This window comes from Nesoenas mayeri (assembly GCF_963082525.1).
Source record: "Nesoenas mayeri genome assembly, chromosome: 17".
Lineage (NCBI taxonomy): Eukaryota > Metazoa > Chordata > Aves > Columbiformes > Columbidae > Nesoenas > Nesoenas mayeri.
This window is the reverse complement of record NC_137565.1, coordinates 6232348-6251845: the sequence shown is the minus strand read 5'-3', so window position 1 is coordinate 6251845 and position 19498 is coordinate 6232348. Positions and strand designations below refer to the sequence as shown.

The following is a 19498-nucleotide window of genomic DNA, read 5'->3' as shown; positions in this document are numbered from 1 at the left end:
TGCAGCCAGACCTGAGGGGGGGAGAGGGAATGCAGGGTCTCAGCTATGGCCATTGCTGTGGTCACTGTGTCTGGGGGCACCCCGGTGCTCAGCATCCCACCACCCTCTGCTCCCCCAGCAGCCACTGGTGACAGCTGTCTGCGGGGCCACCAGCAAGGTGCCTGCTGGAGGGCACATGCAAAACAGGGCTCTCCCAGTCCCCAGCCAGGTTCCTGGGCACATCCCTTGCAGGAACAGCCCCAGCACCTGGTGCAGCATCAGACCCCAGCCCGGCTGGGCACTGGGGCACAGGGCTGTCCTGGGTACCCCAGCAGTGGTGGGACCATGCTCGGGGCTCTCCTGCCCACAGATGGAGTGTGTGGAGACCTGGGAGCTCTTGCATCCTCCTGGGGAAGGCAGGAGCCCTGCCTGTACCTGCCGGGAGAACCTTCCCACAGCTTCTCTCCTGGCCCCAGCTGCCCACCCCATTGCTGAGCCCCCCATCCCAGTGCAACCATCTCCAGTGCAGGGTGACGGCTGGGGCAGGTGGTGGGTGCCCATGTCTGTGCTTCCCCTCTGACCTGCTGCTGCCATCTCTGTCTGGTGCCCTGTCCCAGACTTGAGCCCAACACCGCGATGTCTGAGACCACAAAACCCGCTGCTCCCGGCCAGGCTGCAGAGGAGAAGGAGAAGGCGGCCCCAGCGGCAGCCCCATCCCTCGACCCTGCTCCCATCGCAAACAGCAAGGGCGAGGAACCCTATGCAGAAGCCTTCAGGGTAAGCACTGCTGCTCCCCACGGGCAGAGACATGGTTGGGGGGTGAGGGATGGCAGCAGCATCTCTGGGGCAGTTGGCAGGAGGTGTTTGCAGGTGTCCCAGGGGGAAGTACCCTCTGAGAGCCAGAGGGGAGTGCAGATGATGCTGTTCCTCCCTGCTGTGTCCCTCCTAGGCAGCAGCTCTGCAGGTGCAGGATTTGGAGGGGCCCCTGTGGGGCTGCTGCAGGAGGGAAGGATGCTCTGGCTCCCCTTGGCCAGGTTGGCTCATTGGGAACTGCAGGCTCTGCAATGCTCTCTCCTGGGTCATGGTGTTGGGTGCTGCCACCCTCTACCTCCAGTCACCCTCCATGGGTGAGGACTCTGCAGTGCTGGGGATGGAGGAGGAGTGTGTGGGTGACAGGGCCACCCAAGGCAGCATGCCACCAAGGTGCTGCAACAGGGCTGGGGACAAGGGGTGAGCGATGTGAGGGATTCAGAGACATTTCTGCATGTGCCAGGCACCCAAGGCCATGGTGTGGATGCAGCTCCTGGAAGAGCAGGTCCTTCCCAGCCCAGCTGGGGTCCCATGTGGGCACTGGCACAGGGAGATGTGGCTTTGCAGCAGCAGAACTGGGGGAAGGATGAGGCCACTGGAGAGCATGGATGGCTGTTGGGGGGAACCTTCCTGTGCTCAGTCTGTGTCAGGATGGGGCTGCTCCTGCACAGAGCCCAGCTCTGTTTATCTGGGCACTCGACCTGAAAAGCTGCAGGAAGCCTTGGAGAGCCAAGGGGGACATGGGGCAGTGGGTTCATGTGTGCAGGGCCCATGCAGGGACATGCAGCACTACTGTGCCCTTACGGAGCGTGCCCATCCCCATCCCACCTTTCTCTCTGCCCCTAGATCATTGTCTTCGAGCAGGAGAACTTCCAGGGCAGGCAGATGGAGTTCACCACCGAGTGCCCAAACCTGGCAGACCGTGGCTTTGACCGGGTGCGCAGTGTCATTGTCACCTCTGGACCGTAAGTGACCCCAGTGACAGCAGGGACGGTGTCCCGTGGAGGTGGGGAGGTAGTCCTGAGGAGCAGCCCTGGGCACACTGTGACGTGCAGGGACATTTCCCTGCAGCCTGGGCAGAGAGCAGCGCACAGCCAGTGCAGGACCAGAGCTGGGGACCCCAGGTCCCCTTCGAGGAGGGCAGGGTGACCCTGGGTAGCAGGGAGGCTGCTGGGGCCACTTGTACAGCAAAGGGCACTGGGGGCAGAGTCAAACACGAAGGGAAGGTGACCATCAGATCTGCCACCTGGACCTGCCTGTGACATGCAAGAGACCTGCAGATTTTAGAGACACCAGGGTGAAAGGAGGTGGGTGCCTTGGACCAGGCTAGTGGCCAGGGACACGGTGGGACAAGCCTGGAGCGGGCAGTGGAGGGCAGGCAGCCCCGCACGCCTGCCTGCACCGGGCAGCTGAGCGGCCATAAAGGGTCTGCAAACGTCCAAAAGCCATGGGAACAGTTGACACAGGCAGGGAAAAACTGATTGCCAAACCAGATAATGAACAGGCAGATGATGTTTGTGTTGAAAGAGCATCTCATTGCAGTCGTGCCCAGCTGGACACACCGTGCTCAGGATGGGACATCCAGGGGGGCTGGCAGTGCTGCAGGGAGGATACACGGGACACGGCTTGCCGTGACAGCAGCCCTGAGGGACTGAGCAAGGTGACCTGTGGTCACCTTGAATGACACCATGTAGCACTGATGACAATGTTTTTATTAGGAAACCACAGTATCCAACTTTCATTGAAATGAAAAAGGGATGGAACAGCTCTCAGGAAGATCAGGCATGACACCTGGGAAGCTACACTAGATACAGAAAGGGTGAAACTTGGAGAACAGAGTCACTTTCCTGTCACCGGTGCCCTCAGAGTCTTCTTGAGAGTCAGTGGTGAGACTCTGAGCCCTAAAATTTACTGAGGGAAAGACAACAGCAAAATCAACCAATCTGAACCTTAGAAGTCAGTGTAAGGTTGTACTGCCTGTGGTGCTAAAACACATCTCCTGCCGTTAGGAAAATATCTGTTGGCATCTGCAGAAGTAGTTTTGCAGGGAAACGCGAAGCAGCAAACGCAGGGCTGTTCCAGTGCCCAGGGCTTTTGGAGCCCCGAGCCCATGACATTCACAGCACAGCAGCACTTCGTGGCATTGCTAAAGAGGTGACATTGCGGCTGAACAAGCCCTGAGCACCCGCACCCTGGGAACGGGCTGAATGCCAGATCTGGCTGCAGCTGGCGCAGTGAAGCGTGCAAGTGTGCCAGCATCAGCGAGCCCTGGCCCAGGCTTGGTGGTGCAAGAGGGACAACAGGCAAAGTCCTGAGATAATGCAAGGATGAGGCTCCAGCGTGCAGCATGGGGGGCTCACCAGCTGTCTGGTGGTCCCCTGCTCCTCGGGACAAGGAAACAGAGCACTGGGAAGACACTGGTGTGTGCTGCCAGACTCAGACACATGCACCAGCAAGCACTGAGCTTAGAGCCTGATGGCTCCGTGCTCCACCACAACTGCTGGCTCTGCACATGCCACTTTGCCCGGCCTGGGGGAAAGATGGGAGCGGGGTGGTGGGGCCAGTTCTGACACCCACAGACTTTCTGGGTGCTGGGAGGCCAGCTCCGGCACCCTGCAGGCTGGCTGAGCGGGAGAGGAGCTGGGTGGCATCTGACCCACTGTCCTGTCCCTCTCCTCAGCTGGGTGGCCTATGAGCAGGCTAACATGCGTGGGGAGATGTTCATCCTGGACAAAGGCGAGTACCCTCGCTGGGACACCTGGTCCAGCAGCTACCGGAGCGACTGCTTCATGTCCATGCGTCCCATCAAAATGGTGAGTGGTCTAGCAGCAGAAAGCCCCCAGCGGGGCCTGGCCAAGGCCAGATCCTGCTGCTCAATGCCTCACTACAGCAAGCTCCAGGGCTTTGGCCACACGACCCAGCACCTTCCCCCTGTCATCCCCAGGAGGCTGAGGACCACAAGATCTCCCTGTATGAGTCTGCTGACTTCAAGGGCAACAAGATGGAAATCCAGGAGGATGACGTGCCCAGCCTCTGGGCTTATGGCTTCTGCGACCGTGTGGGCAGCGTGCAGGTGCCCAGTGGAACGTAAGCCAGGCCACAGCGGCCATCCCCCCCTGCACCCTGGCTCACTGCTCGGGGCTCTTGAGCAGCCAGAAAGTGCCACATGGCTGGTTTTGGGGATGTAGCCCATCACCTGGGGGGTCGCACCCAGTGCATGGGAGGCAGGGAGGCACTGCCAGCTTCCCAAGAGTGTGACAGTCATGTCACTGCTGCCTGTCACTACCGACCCTGCTCAGGTGTCCTCTGTTTGCTTTCCCGCAGCTGGGTTGGGTATCAGTACCCTGGCTACAGAGGCTACCAGTACCTCTTTGAGACCGGAGACTTCCGACACTGGAATGAGTGGTCTGCCTTCCAGCCCCAGATCCAGTCCATCCGCCGCATCCGGGACATGCAGTGGGACCAGAAGGGCACCTTTGTCACCCCCGACGCGCCCTCCGACTGAGCGTGCCACCTGCTAGCGCCGAGTCCCGGCCCCGTGGGGCACCCCCACCTCCCCTGCTCAGCACTTTCCTTGTACATTGCACATTCCCTGGATGTACTCTACCTTGTGAGGCAAATTAAAAAGAAATCAGAAGGCTAGAGCTGCTGGGGAGTCCATGGTGCAGAAGCACAACCGTGGGATGCTCTGCGGTGACTCTGCTGTTCCATTGTGCTCCAGCCTGGGGCTGGGAGTCGGTGGGACATGCGGGAGGGTGGTTTTCCAGGGGAACCGCGCTCAGGCAGGACCCCCCACCACGCTGTGGCTGCGGTGGGGACAAGGGACACCCCAGTGATAGCACGGGAAAGGGGGTGGCAGGAGGCTGCTCCAGCCCTCAGGGCCACTCACTTCTGGGGAGGTTCGGGACACCCCGGGAGCGCCTGGACCATGTGGGGGTCCTGTCTCCTCCGTGCAAGGGGTCAGCGGGGGCTCACGGGCGCTCCCGGGGGTACGTGCCAAGAGGCAGGTGTGTGAGCGGCGTGCAGCGGGGTTCACCCGAGCGGTAAATAATTAACAGCGGTAACTGCAGCCAGGCAAAGAGCAATTCACTTTCATGGAGTACGCTTCCCCTCGGGCGCTGCCCGTCTTTCCTCGGGCCTCATCCCCCTCTTTCCCTCCTGCTGAAGGTGCTGAAGCACCTTCGGGCTCATTTTCCTGCGCTGCCACTTCGCTAATTAGCGATCGCAGCGCCGCGGGCACGATGCGGGCAGCCTCGGTGCTCCCTGGGGGCCGCGTCCCGGCAGGGGCTGCCCGTGGGGCACACGCGTGTCCCGGGCACACGCACCCCCGCTGCGGGCACACGCGTGTCGCGTGACACCGCCACACAGCCGCCCTCGTCCACGGTGCCGCCCGCGGGGCGCATGCGCAGTGGGGCGGGGATCCCAGCCCCGCGTGCGCGTGACGTCGCCGCGTCTCGCGCCGCTCCGGGCCGGCGGCGGCGGTGGCCCCGGTGAGTGGGGGGGATCGGCACGGCGGGGGCTGAGTGTGCCCTGGCACCGTGTCCGGCACCGTGTCCCCCCGCCGCGGCACCGGGCTGTGCGGCGGACGGTGCTCGGTAGCAGCGGGCGTTGGGAGCACCGCGGGCAGCGCTCGGTGCAAGGTGGGTGGCGTGCAAGGTGCTCAGTGCAAGGTGTACGGTGCAGAGCGGACGGTGCACGGAGCGGCGTGGGGTGCTTGGTGCGTGGGGGATGCAGGGTGCTCGGTGCACAGAGCCATGCAGGGGCCGTGCTGTGCAGTGCGGGGTGTGCGGAGGGTAGCGCAGGGTGCTTGGTGCACAGCAGGCGGTGCACAGTACAGGGTGCTCAGCGCAGGGTGCAGTGTGCGGTGCTCCAGGTTCCTTTTTTCCTGCCTTACCACATGCTCTCCTCACCTCCGAGCTACCTGGCAGCTGTCTAGGAGCCAGCACCAGGCTGTGCCCTCCACCGCCCGTGCCTCGCCGTGCAGCACAATAGTGTGGAGAGCAGGCTGGGGCACACTGCCCATCAGTAGGCACCAGACAGCTGGGGCTGTCTGTCCATCTGTCCAGGCACCTGAGGCTGCCCGCCTTTGCTGGGGCAAGCGTGGTGGCCTGGGCAAGTGCTTGGTGAGAGGCTGCACCCGTGGATTTTGCTTGGCATCAGCCTCAGCTCTTGGGATGAAAGGTTTTGGCAGCAGCTGAGATCTGGGCAGCTGCAGGTTCTGCTGGTGGCCTCAGGGTGCAGGTCCTTAGCATGGGGGTTGCAGACGGGCTCCTGCATGGCTACCCACCCAAAACATCACTGCTCTCCCTGCTCTGCCCATCTGTCACTGGGCCACTGCCCTGCGGTGGTGCATGCTAGGGATGCGAGTGCCACACTATTTCTGTAGCAAGATCGAGTTCCTTGGGTCTGATGGCTGGAGTCACAGTCCGTGGTGCTGCTGGCAGCGTGAGCTGGCCCACGATCTTCCATGGGAAGGGTATGTTTTGCATTGCACAGGCCTTTGTTCTGTCCCTTGCTGTGTTTGTTTGCATGCTCGGGCTCCGTCCAAAAAACGTCTCACAGCTTGAAAGCCCTTCACACATCTTCCTCTACGAGTCAGAGCCCGGCCCCACCAGCTGCTTGTACTTAATGTATGGGCGGTGAGTCTCCCCTTTGCACAGCTGTGCTCTTCTTTCATGCTCCAGTACCGAGCAAGGGTGAGTGGAGAGATTAAAATGATTTGTGCTAACAGGTTTCCAAATTTGTCGTTGCTTTTCTGGGAATGCTGCAGCATGCTTGTGGGGGGCTTGTCAAGTGCCAACGCAGGTTCAAGTGTTTCCTCCAAGCAGGGTTTTGCAGCAGTGTGCCTGCCTGCAGCCTGTGCCCAGTGCCTGCCTGTGGCAGTAGGCAGGAGCAGCCGTGCTGTACTGCCTGCAGAGAGTGGGGGCAGCCCCTAAAATTGGGGTGTGATTTCCAGCTCCAATATTCATAATCACCCCAGGCGCTGGAGTTGGAGGAAGGGGCTGGTGGATCTTGCTGGCGCACTGATGAACACCCTCCAAGCAGCCTGGTGCTTTCTGAGCTTCCTCCGTTCCTGCGAGTCATGCTCAGGGGACAGCGATGTCCCAGGCTGGGGACATGGAGACGGGAGCTGCTGTGGGTCTCTCCAGGGCACAGGTTGCTGGTGGTCTCACCAGCAGGACGGGCAGGCTCGTGCTGCTGCCGTTCTCTGCCTGTAGGTTTTAAAAACTGTATTAATAACTTCTGTTGCTATTTTAGGAAGCTCCTTCCAAAGGCAGTGTGCATTACAGATACGCTGAGCCTTCAGGGGATGTGCGGGGTGGCAGGAGCGCTATAAAATGCAGTGACTGTCAAAAACATTTTTGGAGAGAGAAAACAAACACCCAGCAGGTGGTTTTATTTGGCACCGTACAGATGCGTCTTCTGACGAATTGTGATGCGTTTAGGAAGCCTCAGTCGCATTCCTCAAAGTGTGCTTCACTTTGGATTTCGCAGCCCTCTGAGCGTGGGCAGTGAGTGTGTGGGTCAGCAGAAGCTTGCCACGTTGTCCTCTGCCTGCTATGCTGCATATCATTTTGCAAGCCTTGAGTTCGTGCAGTTCTCCTAAACTCCAGTATTGCAGGGATTCTCCTCAAAAAAATCCCATCTGAAGGTGAATGGTGCGTTTTTCCCCGCTTCTTGTGCCTGGTCCATCCTTTTGTACTGTCCTGGTGGTGTGGGTGCAGGCAGGATCACGGTGCAGGTGCCTCTGCCAGGGGCTGGCCCTGCCCGTAGGAGCTGTGTGGCATGTGGCAGGTCCCCTGAGGAACTCCCCTAGCCCCTCACAGGGTCTGCAAACCAGAACTGCTGGCAGCAGCAGAGGTTGCTCAATCCACAGCACTTGGAAGTTAAGCAAGTGGCTGGTTCCCATCGCATGTTCCCTGGTGAGTGAGCCCAAACCCTGACTGGGGAATCTGCGTGTGGCTGTGGTGTTGGGGTGCTTCTCCGTGGAGAAATGACGGTGATCTCTGGGGCTGCTGCACGCCGCAGGCTGCTGTGCCGGGGCAGAGGGAGCAGCCGGGGTTTTTGCAGTACTCCTGTTCCTTCTTGGTGCTGGGGGTGGATCCTGCAGCATGAGTGACTGTGTCTGGCACTGGCTGTGCCTGGACATGCTGCAAGGGGGTGGGAGAGCATCCGGTCCCCCAGCACCCCCAAGCAGTTGTGCACACAGCTGGCTGCAGGCCAGCACTGCTGGATGGCATGTAGAGGAAGGACAGCGTGCAGGGGAAGGACAGCATGTTGGGGAAGAAGAGCAGCATGCAGAGGAAGGGCAGCGTGCAGCTGCAGCCCTCAGTGGCCCAGCATTTGCACATCGATGGCAGCAGAGGAGCCCGGGCTCACAGCTGGGCTTCTGCAGACAGGAACTGAGCCGTGACGCACTCGGATGTGCTGTTAGGGGTAATTTGCACAGAGCAGCACATCTGGGAAGGACCCGATTCCTTTTCTTCCATCCATGGTTTCATGGGAGGAGCCTCTCCCATGCAGGGGCTTGGTGGGAGGTTGTTGCACATCCTGGCTGGGGCTGTGCCCGCACACAGGCTTTACGCTGTATCGTGTGGGAGGCCACGTATTCTCACATTGCTGAAGTTGGTGCTGGCAGCGCTCTGTGCCCTTCCCAGAATTACTGGCTTTGTGAGGATGCCAAACGCTCACCCTTGTGGCAGCTGCTATGCGGAACCTGGGGCAGTCGGTGCTCAGGACTGTGTACCCGCAGGGTGCAAAGGGACAGGGCGATGGGTACAGCAGCATTCCTCCCCACCGCACTGCCTGGGGGTGTGCAGCCTGTTCTTCTGCCCACATTGCCCTCTGTTCATTCAGTGCCTTCGGCTCCGGGGACTCCTGGTGTTGCTGAGACGGGAAATAAAATATTTTGATTTTGTTTTCTAAGCAAATTTGAGGTTTTGAGGTTTTCTTTTGCAGAAGCAACCTTTTATTTGCAAATCCTGATCTTTGTGTGTGCAAGAATGGAGTTTGTTGTGACTTACAGTTTCGTGTGTGGATTTGGAAAATATTTTTTTGAAGATACTTAGTATTTTTCCTAGTGGTTCCTCAGACTTCTTTTTGTCCTTGATGTACGGTGGGCCCTGACTGCCTACATTTACCTGGGGGATCTTTGTTCAGTTTTGGGAGGGAAGAGTCAAGTTTGCACCGAGCACCGCGACTTAACATGGAGGCTACAAACTGTGGCTCGCTGGTCCCACAGCACTGCCTGCGCCCCTTGTCTGTCTGTCTGTCACCGTTCCTGCAGTGGCACCCGCGGTTGCTTCGCCTTTGTCCCCTGAGGTAGTGTCTGCAGACTAATTAAGCAAAGGTAAAGCTCTGTGGGTTGATTAAAAGTCAGAAGCATCCTTGGGAAGCGCGGAGCTCCTGTCCTGTTTTAGCACAAGACATTTTGAAGCAAAGTCCAAGTGGATCTGGGGGTCACAGACACCCCTCCTGCCCCACACCTGTCCCTCGCAGCTTGTACCGGGGAGCTTGGGGGGGGGGTCTCCCTCCCCCACCTGTGCCCTATCCCTCAGCTAGGTCCCTCGATGTCACCAGTGCCCCCCGAGCGCCTTCCCCAGCTCTGTCGGGCCATGGCTGGGCTGTGAGGATGCGGTGGCTTGTGCCTTCCTCACCACCCTCTGCCAGCATCTTTCACTTCGGGAGTTTCATAATTAATAAGCCAGTTTGAGAGACAGGCTGTTGCCTCATGGAGAGGTTGGCAGAAGTGGGAGCTGTGGTTTCCATTGCCGGATGATAAAATGCCATCGCCGTGCTTGGAAAGAGAGGCGGGCGGAGCAAAGCTGTAAATTGGTGGGATTTTTCTTATTTCAGGAACACGGTGGCATTGAGCAGGGTAATAAAATGTTTTTCTGATCATAGCAGCCTTGAAGCAATAAACAAGCAGTGCATTTGTGCTGTGAAATGTCTGTCTGTCCTTTGTGCGTGTGATTTAGAGCCTGTTCAAGCAGGCTGGCGTGCTGTGTGGGCACCTCCGGGGCCGGTGCGCCAGGCGTGGGGCTAGGGGTGCCACCTCACGGGTTTGCTGAGCCGGGGAGCCACAGTTTGCAGCCACTGTTTGCAGCCCCTGCAGCTGCTGCAGGGGAGCAGAGTGTTGCATGCTGAGGCGCAAGCTGAAACAGTCCCGCTGTGGTTTGGGTGCTCAGACACTTGCTTAAACACTCCCTCATGCAGTCATTTGACTATCTCTTCCAATGTCACTTGAGATGATGTTGGCAGAGGAAATGGAAACCGCGGTGCTGTTTGTTCTACTTGGGGATTTTCAAAGGGACACATAGCCCTGAAGTGCTTTAAAATCCAGGTATTTTCACTGGGATCGGCTTCTGACTGCTGTAAATGCAACTGGGGTTGTGGCCTGTAGTGTGTCTTTAGCTTTAATAAGCAAAAACTGTCAATGTTGCTGTTCTCGCCACTTGGCGGCCTGAAAGCCACTTTTGTTTGGTTTTGTGGTTTTTTTTTTCTCTCGTTTCGCATGCTATAGATGCCTTTCAGCAGCTTGATTTCATGCACATAAAAGCGGGCTCTCTTCCTGTCCGGAGCCTCGGGCCATTGCTCACCTGCAGCAAAGGTTTGTACAAAGCTCTTGTTCCACTGTGAGCAGCCGCACTATCGAGTGGGGTGGGCAGCCACCCACAGCGCGGGCTGGACCCTGCACCCACCGCCTGGCCATACCCACGGCATTGATCCTGGCTGGACCCTGCACCCACTGCCTGGCCATGCCTGCAGCATCGATCCTGGCTGGACCCTGCACCCACTGCCTGGCCATGCCCGCAGCATCGATCCTGGCTGGACCCTGCACCCACTGCCTGGCCATGCCCGCAGCATCGATCCTGGCTGGACCCTGCACCCGCTGCCTGGCCATGCCCGCAGCATCGATCCTGGCTGGGATGGATGAGCAGGAGCAACAGGGCTGGTGCTGCACTGGGTGAACCTCGGCTGTCACCGTGGCTGCCACCTCTTGCCAAACGTCCTAAAATCTTGTTCAGCTTTCGCTCAAGCTGCTTTGAAATTGAGATGGAGCAACACCCTGCATGTTGCTTGCCAGCAGCCCATCCCTCCCTGCTCCTCGCTCGCAGCCTCTGCCTGCTCTTCCAGCTTTCCCGGGGCTCATTTTTCCCTTTCCTGTTTGCTGCTGGATCATGAGCATCCCTGTCCTGCGTAGGGACATGCCATGGAGCCATGGGGTGCTTTGAATGCACGTTACGAGTTGCTACCAGGAGAGACCAGAAGAAGGACACGTGCCTTTGGAGGTGACAGGGTTTGTCTGAGCTCAGGTTGGGACAGGAGCGATTGCCCTCAGCCAAATTGTGTTTCCTTTTGTGTTGTATGCTGCGTGTGAGTTAACTGGAGACTATCAATTAAGTGATTAAATTTTGCTGATTTGTAAAGATGTGAACTAGATGCATTAGGGTATTTCTGGCTGACCACAGCTTCTGCTGCTGTTCTGCCCCAGAGACATTTGTAGTTCCTCATCCTTTTATTAAGCACCAATGATTTGAGCTAAAGTTTTCCAGGCCACACCTATGTCTTTTGGGCAAGTTTCAGTTAATCGCAGTAATTTCTGGGAATGGAATTCAATGATAATATTAAGCTTCTCATAGAAACTGATTTTGTTGTTTGTTTGCAACACTTTGCTTGTTTAGAAAATGGATTTGAGTTATTGCTTCATCACTAGGGATGGTGCACAGCTCTGGCTGCACCGGCACAGGGCTGTGCCAGCGTGGGACTGCTCTGGGTGGTGGGGCTGGTTTGCCCATTGCACAGCAGCATGTGGAGGATGTGGAGGCTGCAGTGGGTGCTCGCTCGGCCACAGTGGCCACATGGCCTTGCGTGGTGCTGGGAGGCACCAGGAAGGAAGTTTGCAAGCGCATGTGTGTCGGTCTGTGCACACGCAGGAGCTGGAGTTGTTTCCGGAGCGGGGTGTCTTGGGGCCGGGCTGTTAAACCACCGCTGCTCTGTGCACCAGATTGTTCATGGCCCTGCAGAAGCACATCTGGGGATGCAGCTGCTGCTCCACCAACCTGCAGCCTTATCCGGACCCAAAATCCCATGGTGGCTGGAGGCCAGGGCAGGATTGAGCAGAAAGCCTTGAGGGGAAGGAGGGTGATGCATACGCTATGGATAAGCTCTTGCAAAGTTCCTGCTGGGTGGAGTTTCCCTCTGTTTTTTAATGAGTGCTAAAGTGGAGGGGCTGCATGACGTTTTATGGCAGCTGGGCAGGAGGGGAGGAGACTCCTGGGTGGCTGGAATAACAATTAGTATCTGTCCTTGAAATGTTCTCAAAAACATCCTCCGAGGCCGGGACACCATCGTGCACGAAGGGGCAGTGTGGGCAGCTCCCGGCACTGAGGTTGGTTTTCTTGTCACCGTGCCAGACCCGGGCAGTCCTCTGGCCCCAGCTCCCTTTGCTGTGACTGCTCTGGGGACTCTTGACCACAGTCTGACTTGTGCCCCATGTCAGCCTTTGTCCCAACACCTGCGGTGGGCAACTCTGGAGCTGCTGCCTCTGGGATGTGCTGTTGTGCCGGTCACTTGCGTGCGATGGAACCGTGCCACGATCTGGCTGTCGTCTCCTGGCTTGTCCACATCCCAGTTGCTCCTGTCCCCTGAGGCTTCTCCCTTCCAGGAGACTTAATTTCCTAAAAGAGCAGCCGCCTTCTCGCTTCCCTCGGTTTCTCCTTCTGGCTCAGCACTGCCAGCAACGAGTCGCGGCTGTGCCGTGTCTGCCTGCCAGCACTGCCCAGCACCACCAGCGTCAATGGGACCACCATCCCCAGGCTGGGAGGGTGACTGCAACAGGGGAAGGTGCCAAGGGGGAGAGCACCGCTTGTCACCACACACACAGATGCCTTTGAAAGAATACACAAATTGATATTGTGGCTTTTCTTTCCCATCAGGTATTTTTGCGGCCACCTGTGTTCCAGCATGGTGCTGGGCTAGCGGCAGCATGTCCGTACTGGGGGAAGGTAAGCAATTGGCAAGCACCCAAGGATGGGTTCCCTGGTGATGCTGGCCAGGGGCTGGTGAATATTTCATGTGTCTGTGCACACCATGTTAATATTGTATTGCCTTCACAAGCTGACAAGAAGTGGCCTAAGCCTTGTTTATATGAATGCCTGATCAGCATGCAAAATAAGGAAAACTTTCTGCCTGTAGCACCTCCTGTGTCCTTGTTTGTCACTGCTCTGCTGTCACTGTCACCAGCACCCGTCCTCCTCCACGCTCTCTGCTCTCTTGCCCTGATGGTGGTGGGGGACGGAGCCCCTGGCTGCGGGTCACAGCCTGTCCCTGTCCTGCAGTTCCCGGGAGGTGCCCAGGGTCAGCTGCTGGGACTTTGATTTCTGCTTCCTGTCACCAGCTGCAGTGGGTCTCAGTCCCACTCTGATGTGCCGTAGAAGCCCCCAAGAGCTCCCTGTTTCGTGCTGGAGCGGAAAGCTCTTGGAGCCAGGCTGTCTGCCCTGCCGGGACAGCAGGACAATCTCAGGGACACGGTACTTTGTCCCGCAGGTGCTGCCGACACCACCGGCTCCCAGCCAGCAACATGAGTGAGTTCCTTTGTTCCCCTTTGGTGGCACTGGGGCTGGAGCTGCTGGGAGCATCTTGGTGAGAAGTACTCACTGTAAAGCATTTTTTTTTTGCAAAGAACAGAGCACTTCTATGCTCTATCAGTCTCCTTTTAAACTGCAGAGCTTTCCCGCTAATTAGCCCGTCTTGGTCTGCAGAGCTGTAATTATTCCAGTTGGCCTTAAATCCTGACTGCTCCAGCTACAATGCATTGAAATGGGTCTTGTGGCATTTGCAATTATTTTTAGGGTGAATATTTGAATATATTTACATGACTGAAACAGATCAAGATAGCAGGAAGGAGCAGATGAGCACTTGTCTTTTTAATGGGTCTTAGTGCTTAGTGCTGCAAAAATGCAAGAGCTGTTTGTTGTTCCTTCTGATTTACATCTAAACAAATGGCCTGGCATTTGACTTTTTGACTGTTATACTAGTATGTGGGCACGCATTTGGAACCGTTAAACTGTGGTATGTTAACCAGGTTGGCCAGGATGTTAACCACGGTTCTAAAGAGCTACGAAAATAATTTTGAGCTAAAGAGCTTTGCACCGGCCGCCACTCAATGTGCTCTTTCATGGAGAGAGTTGAGAGGAGAAACTGTTTTTCTGGAGCAGTTCTCTGGCCTGTCAGCAAAACAAAACACACGGACGTCCCGTTCCTTCCACTCCATTCAGCTCCCGCCCCGGCCACATAATCACAAAGACGGTGGAAGCCCAGAGGAGGATTGCAAAACCTGGGCTTGCAAACGGAGCCGGGGGGAGGACACAGTGCCAGGGAGTGCAGGAGTCCCTCCTGGCTGGGCACAGAGCAGGGGAGTTGCAGAAACTGCCGCCTTCCTGCTTGAGATCCTGGCGAGACACAGAAAACCCAAAACATCTTAATGCCAGATGAAGCCTTCAAGGATTTTTCTGTAAGGTCAGTCTCTGGAGAGAGGGCGTTTAATGCTGACTCTGTGTGTTGCTGTAGGCCTGCAGATGGTTGAATTTCTCAGAGTTTTGTTCTAATGGGTAACTGCTTCTCCTGACTCAGACCCTTAAAATTTGCATACGATGATTTTGTTTTCCTCGGATTTCACCTTTCCCCCCTCCCCTGTGACAGCACATGGAAACTAAGGAGAATGCAGGAAGGAGGCAGGTGGCTGAGAGAAGTGAGGAGCCGGACCTGAGCTCAGCTTTAGGAGGAAGGAGAACTACAGGGAGGGTTTGGGCTTCACCTGGGATGGAAGAAGCTCTCTCCAAAGATTTCTTTTTTTTAAGGACTGACTGGGTATGCATGGCTCCTTCTCTCTGAGGTGTTCCTGGAGCTTTGCTCCAGCTGTAAACTGTAAAGCGTTGCTCCAGCTGTAAACCTGTGATTCTGGGTATGCAAACAGCATGGGTTTGGGTGTGTACTGAGGCAGACTTTAGTCACCTTCTATGTAGAAAGCACCTGGCCTGGAAACTGCTGATAAGTGCAAAAGGTGATGAAAGGCTGGGATGGTGTCAGCATCCCTGGGGAGCCGGGCTGGACACAGGGCTGGGCTGGGTCGCGGCTTTGGAAGCGACTGTGCTCTGCTTCTGACTCTGCTTCTCTGCTCTTGATCACACTTGATCACACTCTTGATAGAGTGCTCAGTTTCAGCACTCTGCTTCTGTGCTCTTCGCTAACTGTGCTCTGCTTCTCTTACAGATGCCTGTGGGGCTGAACGCTCGGTAGCTGGACGCTGAAGCGCGGCCAGCAGCCTGTGCAGGGGACAGCAGGATGCGGGTCACCACGAGGAGGGTGCTGCTGGTAGTGGGCTCGGTGGTGGCCGTGATGGTGACCCTGCACCTGGGCCAGCAGGTCCTGGAGTGTCAGCAGGTCCTGAGCCAGAGGAGACACAGGCTGATGCGACCCGAGAGCGAGGAGCTAGTCGTGATGGACTCCAACCACGTCGAGTACCGCTACAGCAAGGAGATGCCCCTGATCTTCATCGGCGGGGTCCCGCGCAGCGGCACGACGCTGATGCGGGCCATGCTGGATGCGCACCCCGAGGTGCGCTGCGGGGAGGAGACCCGCATCATCCCCCGCGTGCTGGCCATGCGGCAGGCCTGGTCCAAGTCAGGGCGGGAGAAGATGCGCCTGGACGAGGCAGGAGTGACGGACCAGGTTCTGGACTCCGCCATGCAGGCCTTTATCCTGGAGGTGATCGCCAAGCACGGCGAGCCGGCCCGCTACCTGTGCAACAAGGACCCCTTCACACTGAAGTCCTCTGTCTACTTGTCCAGGCTGTTCCCCAATGCCAAATTCCTCCTGATGGTTCGGGACGGCCGGGCGTCCGTCCACTCTATGATCACGCGGAAGGTGACGATCGCTGGCTTCGACCTGAACAGCTACCGGGACTGCCTGAGCAAGTGGAACAAGGCGATCGAGGTGATGTACGCGCAGTGCCTGGAGCTGGGCCGGGCGCGCTGCCTGCCCGTCTACTACGAGCAGCTGGTGCTGCACCCCGAGCGCTCCCTGCGCGCCGTCACCACCTTCCTGGGCATCACCTGGAGCGACGCGCTGCTGCACCATGAGGAGCTCATCGGCAAGCCCGGCGGGGTGTCGCTCTCCAAGTGAGTGTCTCGGCTCCTGCCATCGGCTTTCCGAGGAGCAGTTTAGTGTCACTAGAGCAGGTCCAGGCTCAAACCAGGGGCAGGGGCACGTCAGCGGTGTTTGCACATGCCTTTCAGGGGCAGAAGTCACAGCATGTACAGTTTTGCTGGGATTAGTTTTGTGTATCTGAGTAGAAGACAGTTTGAATACCAGTGATCCATTGTACCCAACAGAGCAGCTTCTCAGGCGAGGATTTTGAGAGCAAGTTTTATTAATCTCTTGACAGTACAGAAGCGATTTTGGTCCCTAATTTGAAAAGAACTGCTTGCTCTGAAATGTGAGCTCTTTAATGACTCTTCCCTCCACCCATCTTCAAATACCTCCTTACTGTGATTAGTTTTGCTGCTAATGAGCAGCTTTTAGCAGTGAACAGCAATTCTTGCCGGGTTTGGTGCTGGTATTGCAGAGTAAGGGAAACACCGGCTTGTTGCAGACACACCCCAGCACTCCCGCTGTGTGCCAGCGTGCTGCCTTCCCCCACCTTCCTCTTATTTCCTAAATGGAGGCTTAAGTCTAACTTAGCCAAATTTAATCAGTTGTGTAAGGAAACTGTACAAATGGTCTTAGTGGAAATTGGTCATGCCCAAGTGGTGAGGGCAGTGAGAAGGGCGATGGGCGTTTGTGCTGCACCCATGTCTTGGGCATTGGAAGTGACATGTTGAGGTGGCTCTTCTGACTGAGCTCAGAACACCTGTGAAATCCAACCTTAGTGTCTTGTCTTGTTTTGTTTTTCTTTATTATTCTTCCCCAGGATAGAAAGATCAACAGACCAGGTTATCAAGCCGGTGAACATGGAGGCACTGTCGAAGTGGATTGGGCACATCCCGGGAGACGTGCTCCAGGACATGGCCCATATTGCACCAATGCTGGCCCGGCTTGGCTATGACCCCTATGCCAACCCCCCCAACTACGGCCACCCTGACCCCTTGGTGGTCAACAACACGCACAGGGTGAGTGTGGGGACAGGCAGTGACCTGGAGATGGGGTCCTGAACCCCCAGAGCCCCCTGGAGCAGAAGCACTGAACCAGATCAGAAAAGAGCCGGAGAGGAACAAACGTTCCTTTGGGAGCCTGGGAGCAACAGACACATGGTTACACAGGGATGATGTCAAACCAGATGTGTGCAGGAGGTTGAGCCTGGCATGGCCCAAGCTGGTGATGATTTTGGGGTGGTGTCATTTCTTCTGCTGTGGCAGACACTGCCCTGTCCCTCCCTGACCCAGCCCAGCTCTCTCAACGGGCTGTGGAAGTTACTGGTGTGTGCTGGTGTTATCTGGGAGTGCAGCTGCAACACCAGACACGTCAGTCTGGCCCCGGAGGACGCTCAGACGGTGCCGTGTCCCTGTGTTGCTCCCACAGTCACAAGGGAGTGCAGAACTTGTAATGCATTTGCGCAAAAGCAGAAGACTTTTTTTTTTTTGGAGTATTGACTCATGCCCGTGGAGCAGAGCTGGAAGCAGCTGCAAAGCCACAGACAGCGCTTACTAGAGGGAGTTCCTCGTGCTTTGGGGAGGAAATGGTTCCTCCCGAGGCTGAGGCTCCCTGAGCTTTGCTGTGCTCCCAGTGATGCTGCCCTTGGACGTGGTGTCCTTTGTCAGGCTGGCGGGAGCAGGGGATCGTGGTGGGACCAGTCCCTGTGGCACTGTGTGCAGGGTAGGCAGGCGGGTATCAGCACCGATCTGGAAGGTCAAAGAGCTTCCCTGGGGCTGGTCCATGCTCTGAGGGTTCTGCTCTTATGGCTTCTCCTCGCTCTCTCTGCTTCCTGGGACCTATTCCAGGTGATTTGGGTAAACATGTGCCCTAGACAGGGTTAAGGACAGTTTGGGTCTCTGATGTGGACCTTTCAGTACTATTTCGGGGTGAATTTGGAGAACTGGCGTGATGGTAAAGACAAAAATACTCTCCACTCCCAGGCTGAGGGGGAGAATCGCTTGTGCTTTTGCCCCAATATAGCACCAGGATGTAGAATAAACACCTGTCAGGGTGTTCTGGCTGGCTCAGGTACACTGGGACATAGGACACAGTTAATGAGATGGATTTGCTGATGTCCACAGAGGCACCACCCCTGAAGGGTCACTCCAATCTTCTCTTTTCCACAGGTTTTAAAGGGGGATTACAAAACGCCAGCCACTTTGAAAGGTCACCCGCAGGTAAGAGTCTGATGTCCCTTGAGGGCTCTGCCCTGTTCGGTGCCTGGTCCCTTCCTCCCTCATACGGGCGTTTTTGGGCTGGGCAGCTCGTGCTGTTCTCCGTGTCCCAAACGCTCCCTTTTCTCACTTTGGGGAATGCAGCGCGAGTGCTTTGAGTTGCAGATGGCAGCTTAGAGCTGAGCCTCCTGTCTCTGGGTTATTCTAGGTGACTCAGAACACATCGTCTTCTCACTAAGAAAATTAATGATTTCCAGGTAAGACCTTGTGCTTTGTTTTGGGACTCAGGCAAATCCACCCGCATTGCTCCAGGGCAGCATTTTGCTTGTGTAACTTCTCGTGCCTGTGGATTAACCTGTTATGTGAGATGATTTCTCAGAAAATCTTCTTCCGAGCTCTGGAAATGTGCTTATTTCAGCAAAATCGGGATCGGCCGCTTGGGGGGGTTGTTACCGCCTGTCCCCACGGGAGCTCCGAAGGGGACGTGGAGCTGACGGAGCCACTCCCTGCCTGGGACGGGAGGATAAAGCAGCTGCATCTGCTGCCGGTTTGGGAAAACAAAGCTGCTGTTCATATATCAGATGTTTTTCTCTCTCTTCTCAGTTATCCTCTATACTAAAGCATACAGTAACATTTTTCTCTACTAAAAATTACTCCTTAAAAACTGCTTTTTACATAAAAGCAGTATATTGCACTAAAAAAAATATGGGAAGCATTGAGTGAGAATGGAAGTTGTGTGCCCAGTTCTGGTTTTTGTCTCTATTTTTTGCACTGTTTTGGTGCTTTACAGCCGTGGATTGGGCACCTGCAGCCGGTCCCGATCCTCACCTGTGTGTTGTTTTTTTCTTCCAGAATGCTGCAAACGGCCTTTTGTTGCCCGACAAAGAAGAGTTTGCAAGGGCACCAGTGGAAATCGGTTCTCCAAGCATATTGCTTGCTCCTGTGTTGCCAAAACGCCCGCCGCACGGAATGTATTTGCATTTATTTGCAAAGGCTGAGCACGTCCCGCGCCGGGTGGAGCCGGCTCTGGGAACCCGCTCCCGTGTGCGGGGAAGGGGTTTCGTGCCACGGCCGGACTCGTTAATCGCGTTTCGGTGTCTAATTAGCGGGTGTCCTGCCCCTGTGGAGCCTTTGTCGTGCCAGTGGCCTCCCCCCTTCCTTCACCGTGACTTACAGAGGCTATTGCAGAGTTAATATATGAGCCCTCCCCCTCCTCTCCTGCACATGATTAAAATGGTGTTTTAATAGCCGGGCTCTGCGCTCCCTCTCTGGTTCTCCACCCTCGGTGCAGGCCGCCCAACCATAGAGGCGCAGCGGCCAGAGCGGCCCCAGCTCTATGG

At 56.6% G+C, this 19498-nt stretch overlaps 2 protein-coding genes across 7 annotated transcripts; both read left to right on the top strand.

The window, feature by feature from the left end:
* Positions 1 to 615: 615 nt before the first annotated feature.
* On the top strand, positions 616 to 4294 carry CRYBB1 (crystallin beta B1; the record flags this gene model as incomplete). The annotated part of the gene is made up of 5 exons (XM_080355053.1): positions 616 to 756; positions 1636 to 1754; positions 3470 to 3602; positions 3734 to 3876; positions 4114 to 4294. 5 exons carry the CDS (start codon positions 616 to 618, stop codon positions 4292 to 4294), a joined length of 717 nt encoding a protein of 238 aa, XP_080211179.1.
* Positions 4295 to 5209: 915 nt separating this feature from the next.
* TPST2 (tyrosylprotein sulfotransferase 2) lies at positions 5210 to 19495 on the top strand. Of its 6 annotated transcripts, XM_080355156.1 has the most exons (10): positions 5210 to 5279; positions 12729 to 12797; positions 13339 to 13434; positions 14070 to 14310; positions 14494 to 14661; positions 15064 to 15971; positions 16763 to 16961; positions 18111 to 18161; positions 18367 to 18415; positions 19011 to 19495. In XM_080355156.1, the coding sequence occupies exons 6-9, from the start codon at positions 15136 to 15138 to the stop codon at positions 18394 to 18396; spliced, it is 1116 nt and encodes a 371-aa protein (XP_080211282.1). In that variant the 5' UTR covers positions 5210 to 5279; positions 12729 to 12797; positions 13339 to 13434; positions 14070 to 14310; positions 14494 to 14661; positions 15064 to 15135; the 3' UTR covers positions 18397 to 18415; positions 19011 to 19495. The 6 variants fall into 6 exon arrangements, with proteins under 6 accessions (XP_080211282.1, XP_080211279.1, XP_080211280.1 ...); XM_080355153.1 differs by lacking the exon at positions 13339 to 13434 and having other exon boundaries at positions 5233 to 5429; positions 13877 to 14310; XM_080355154.1 differs by lacking the exons at positions 13339 to 13434; positions 14494 to 14661 and having other exon boundaries at positions 5233 to 5429; positions 13877 to 14310.
* Positions 19496 to 19498: the final 3 nt, after the last annotated feature.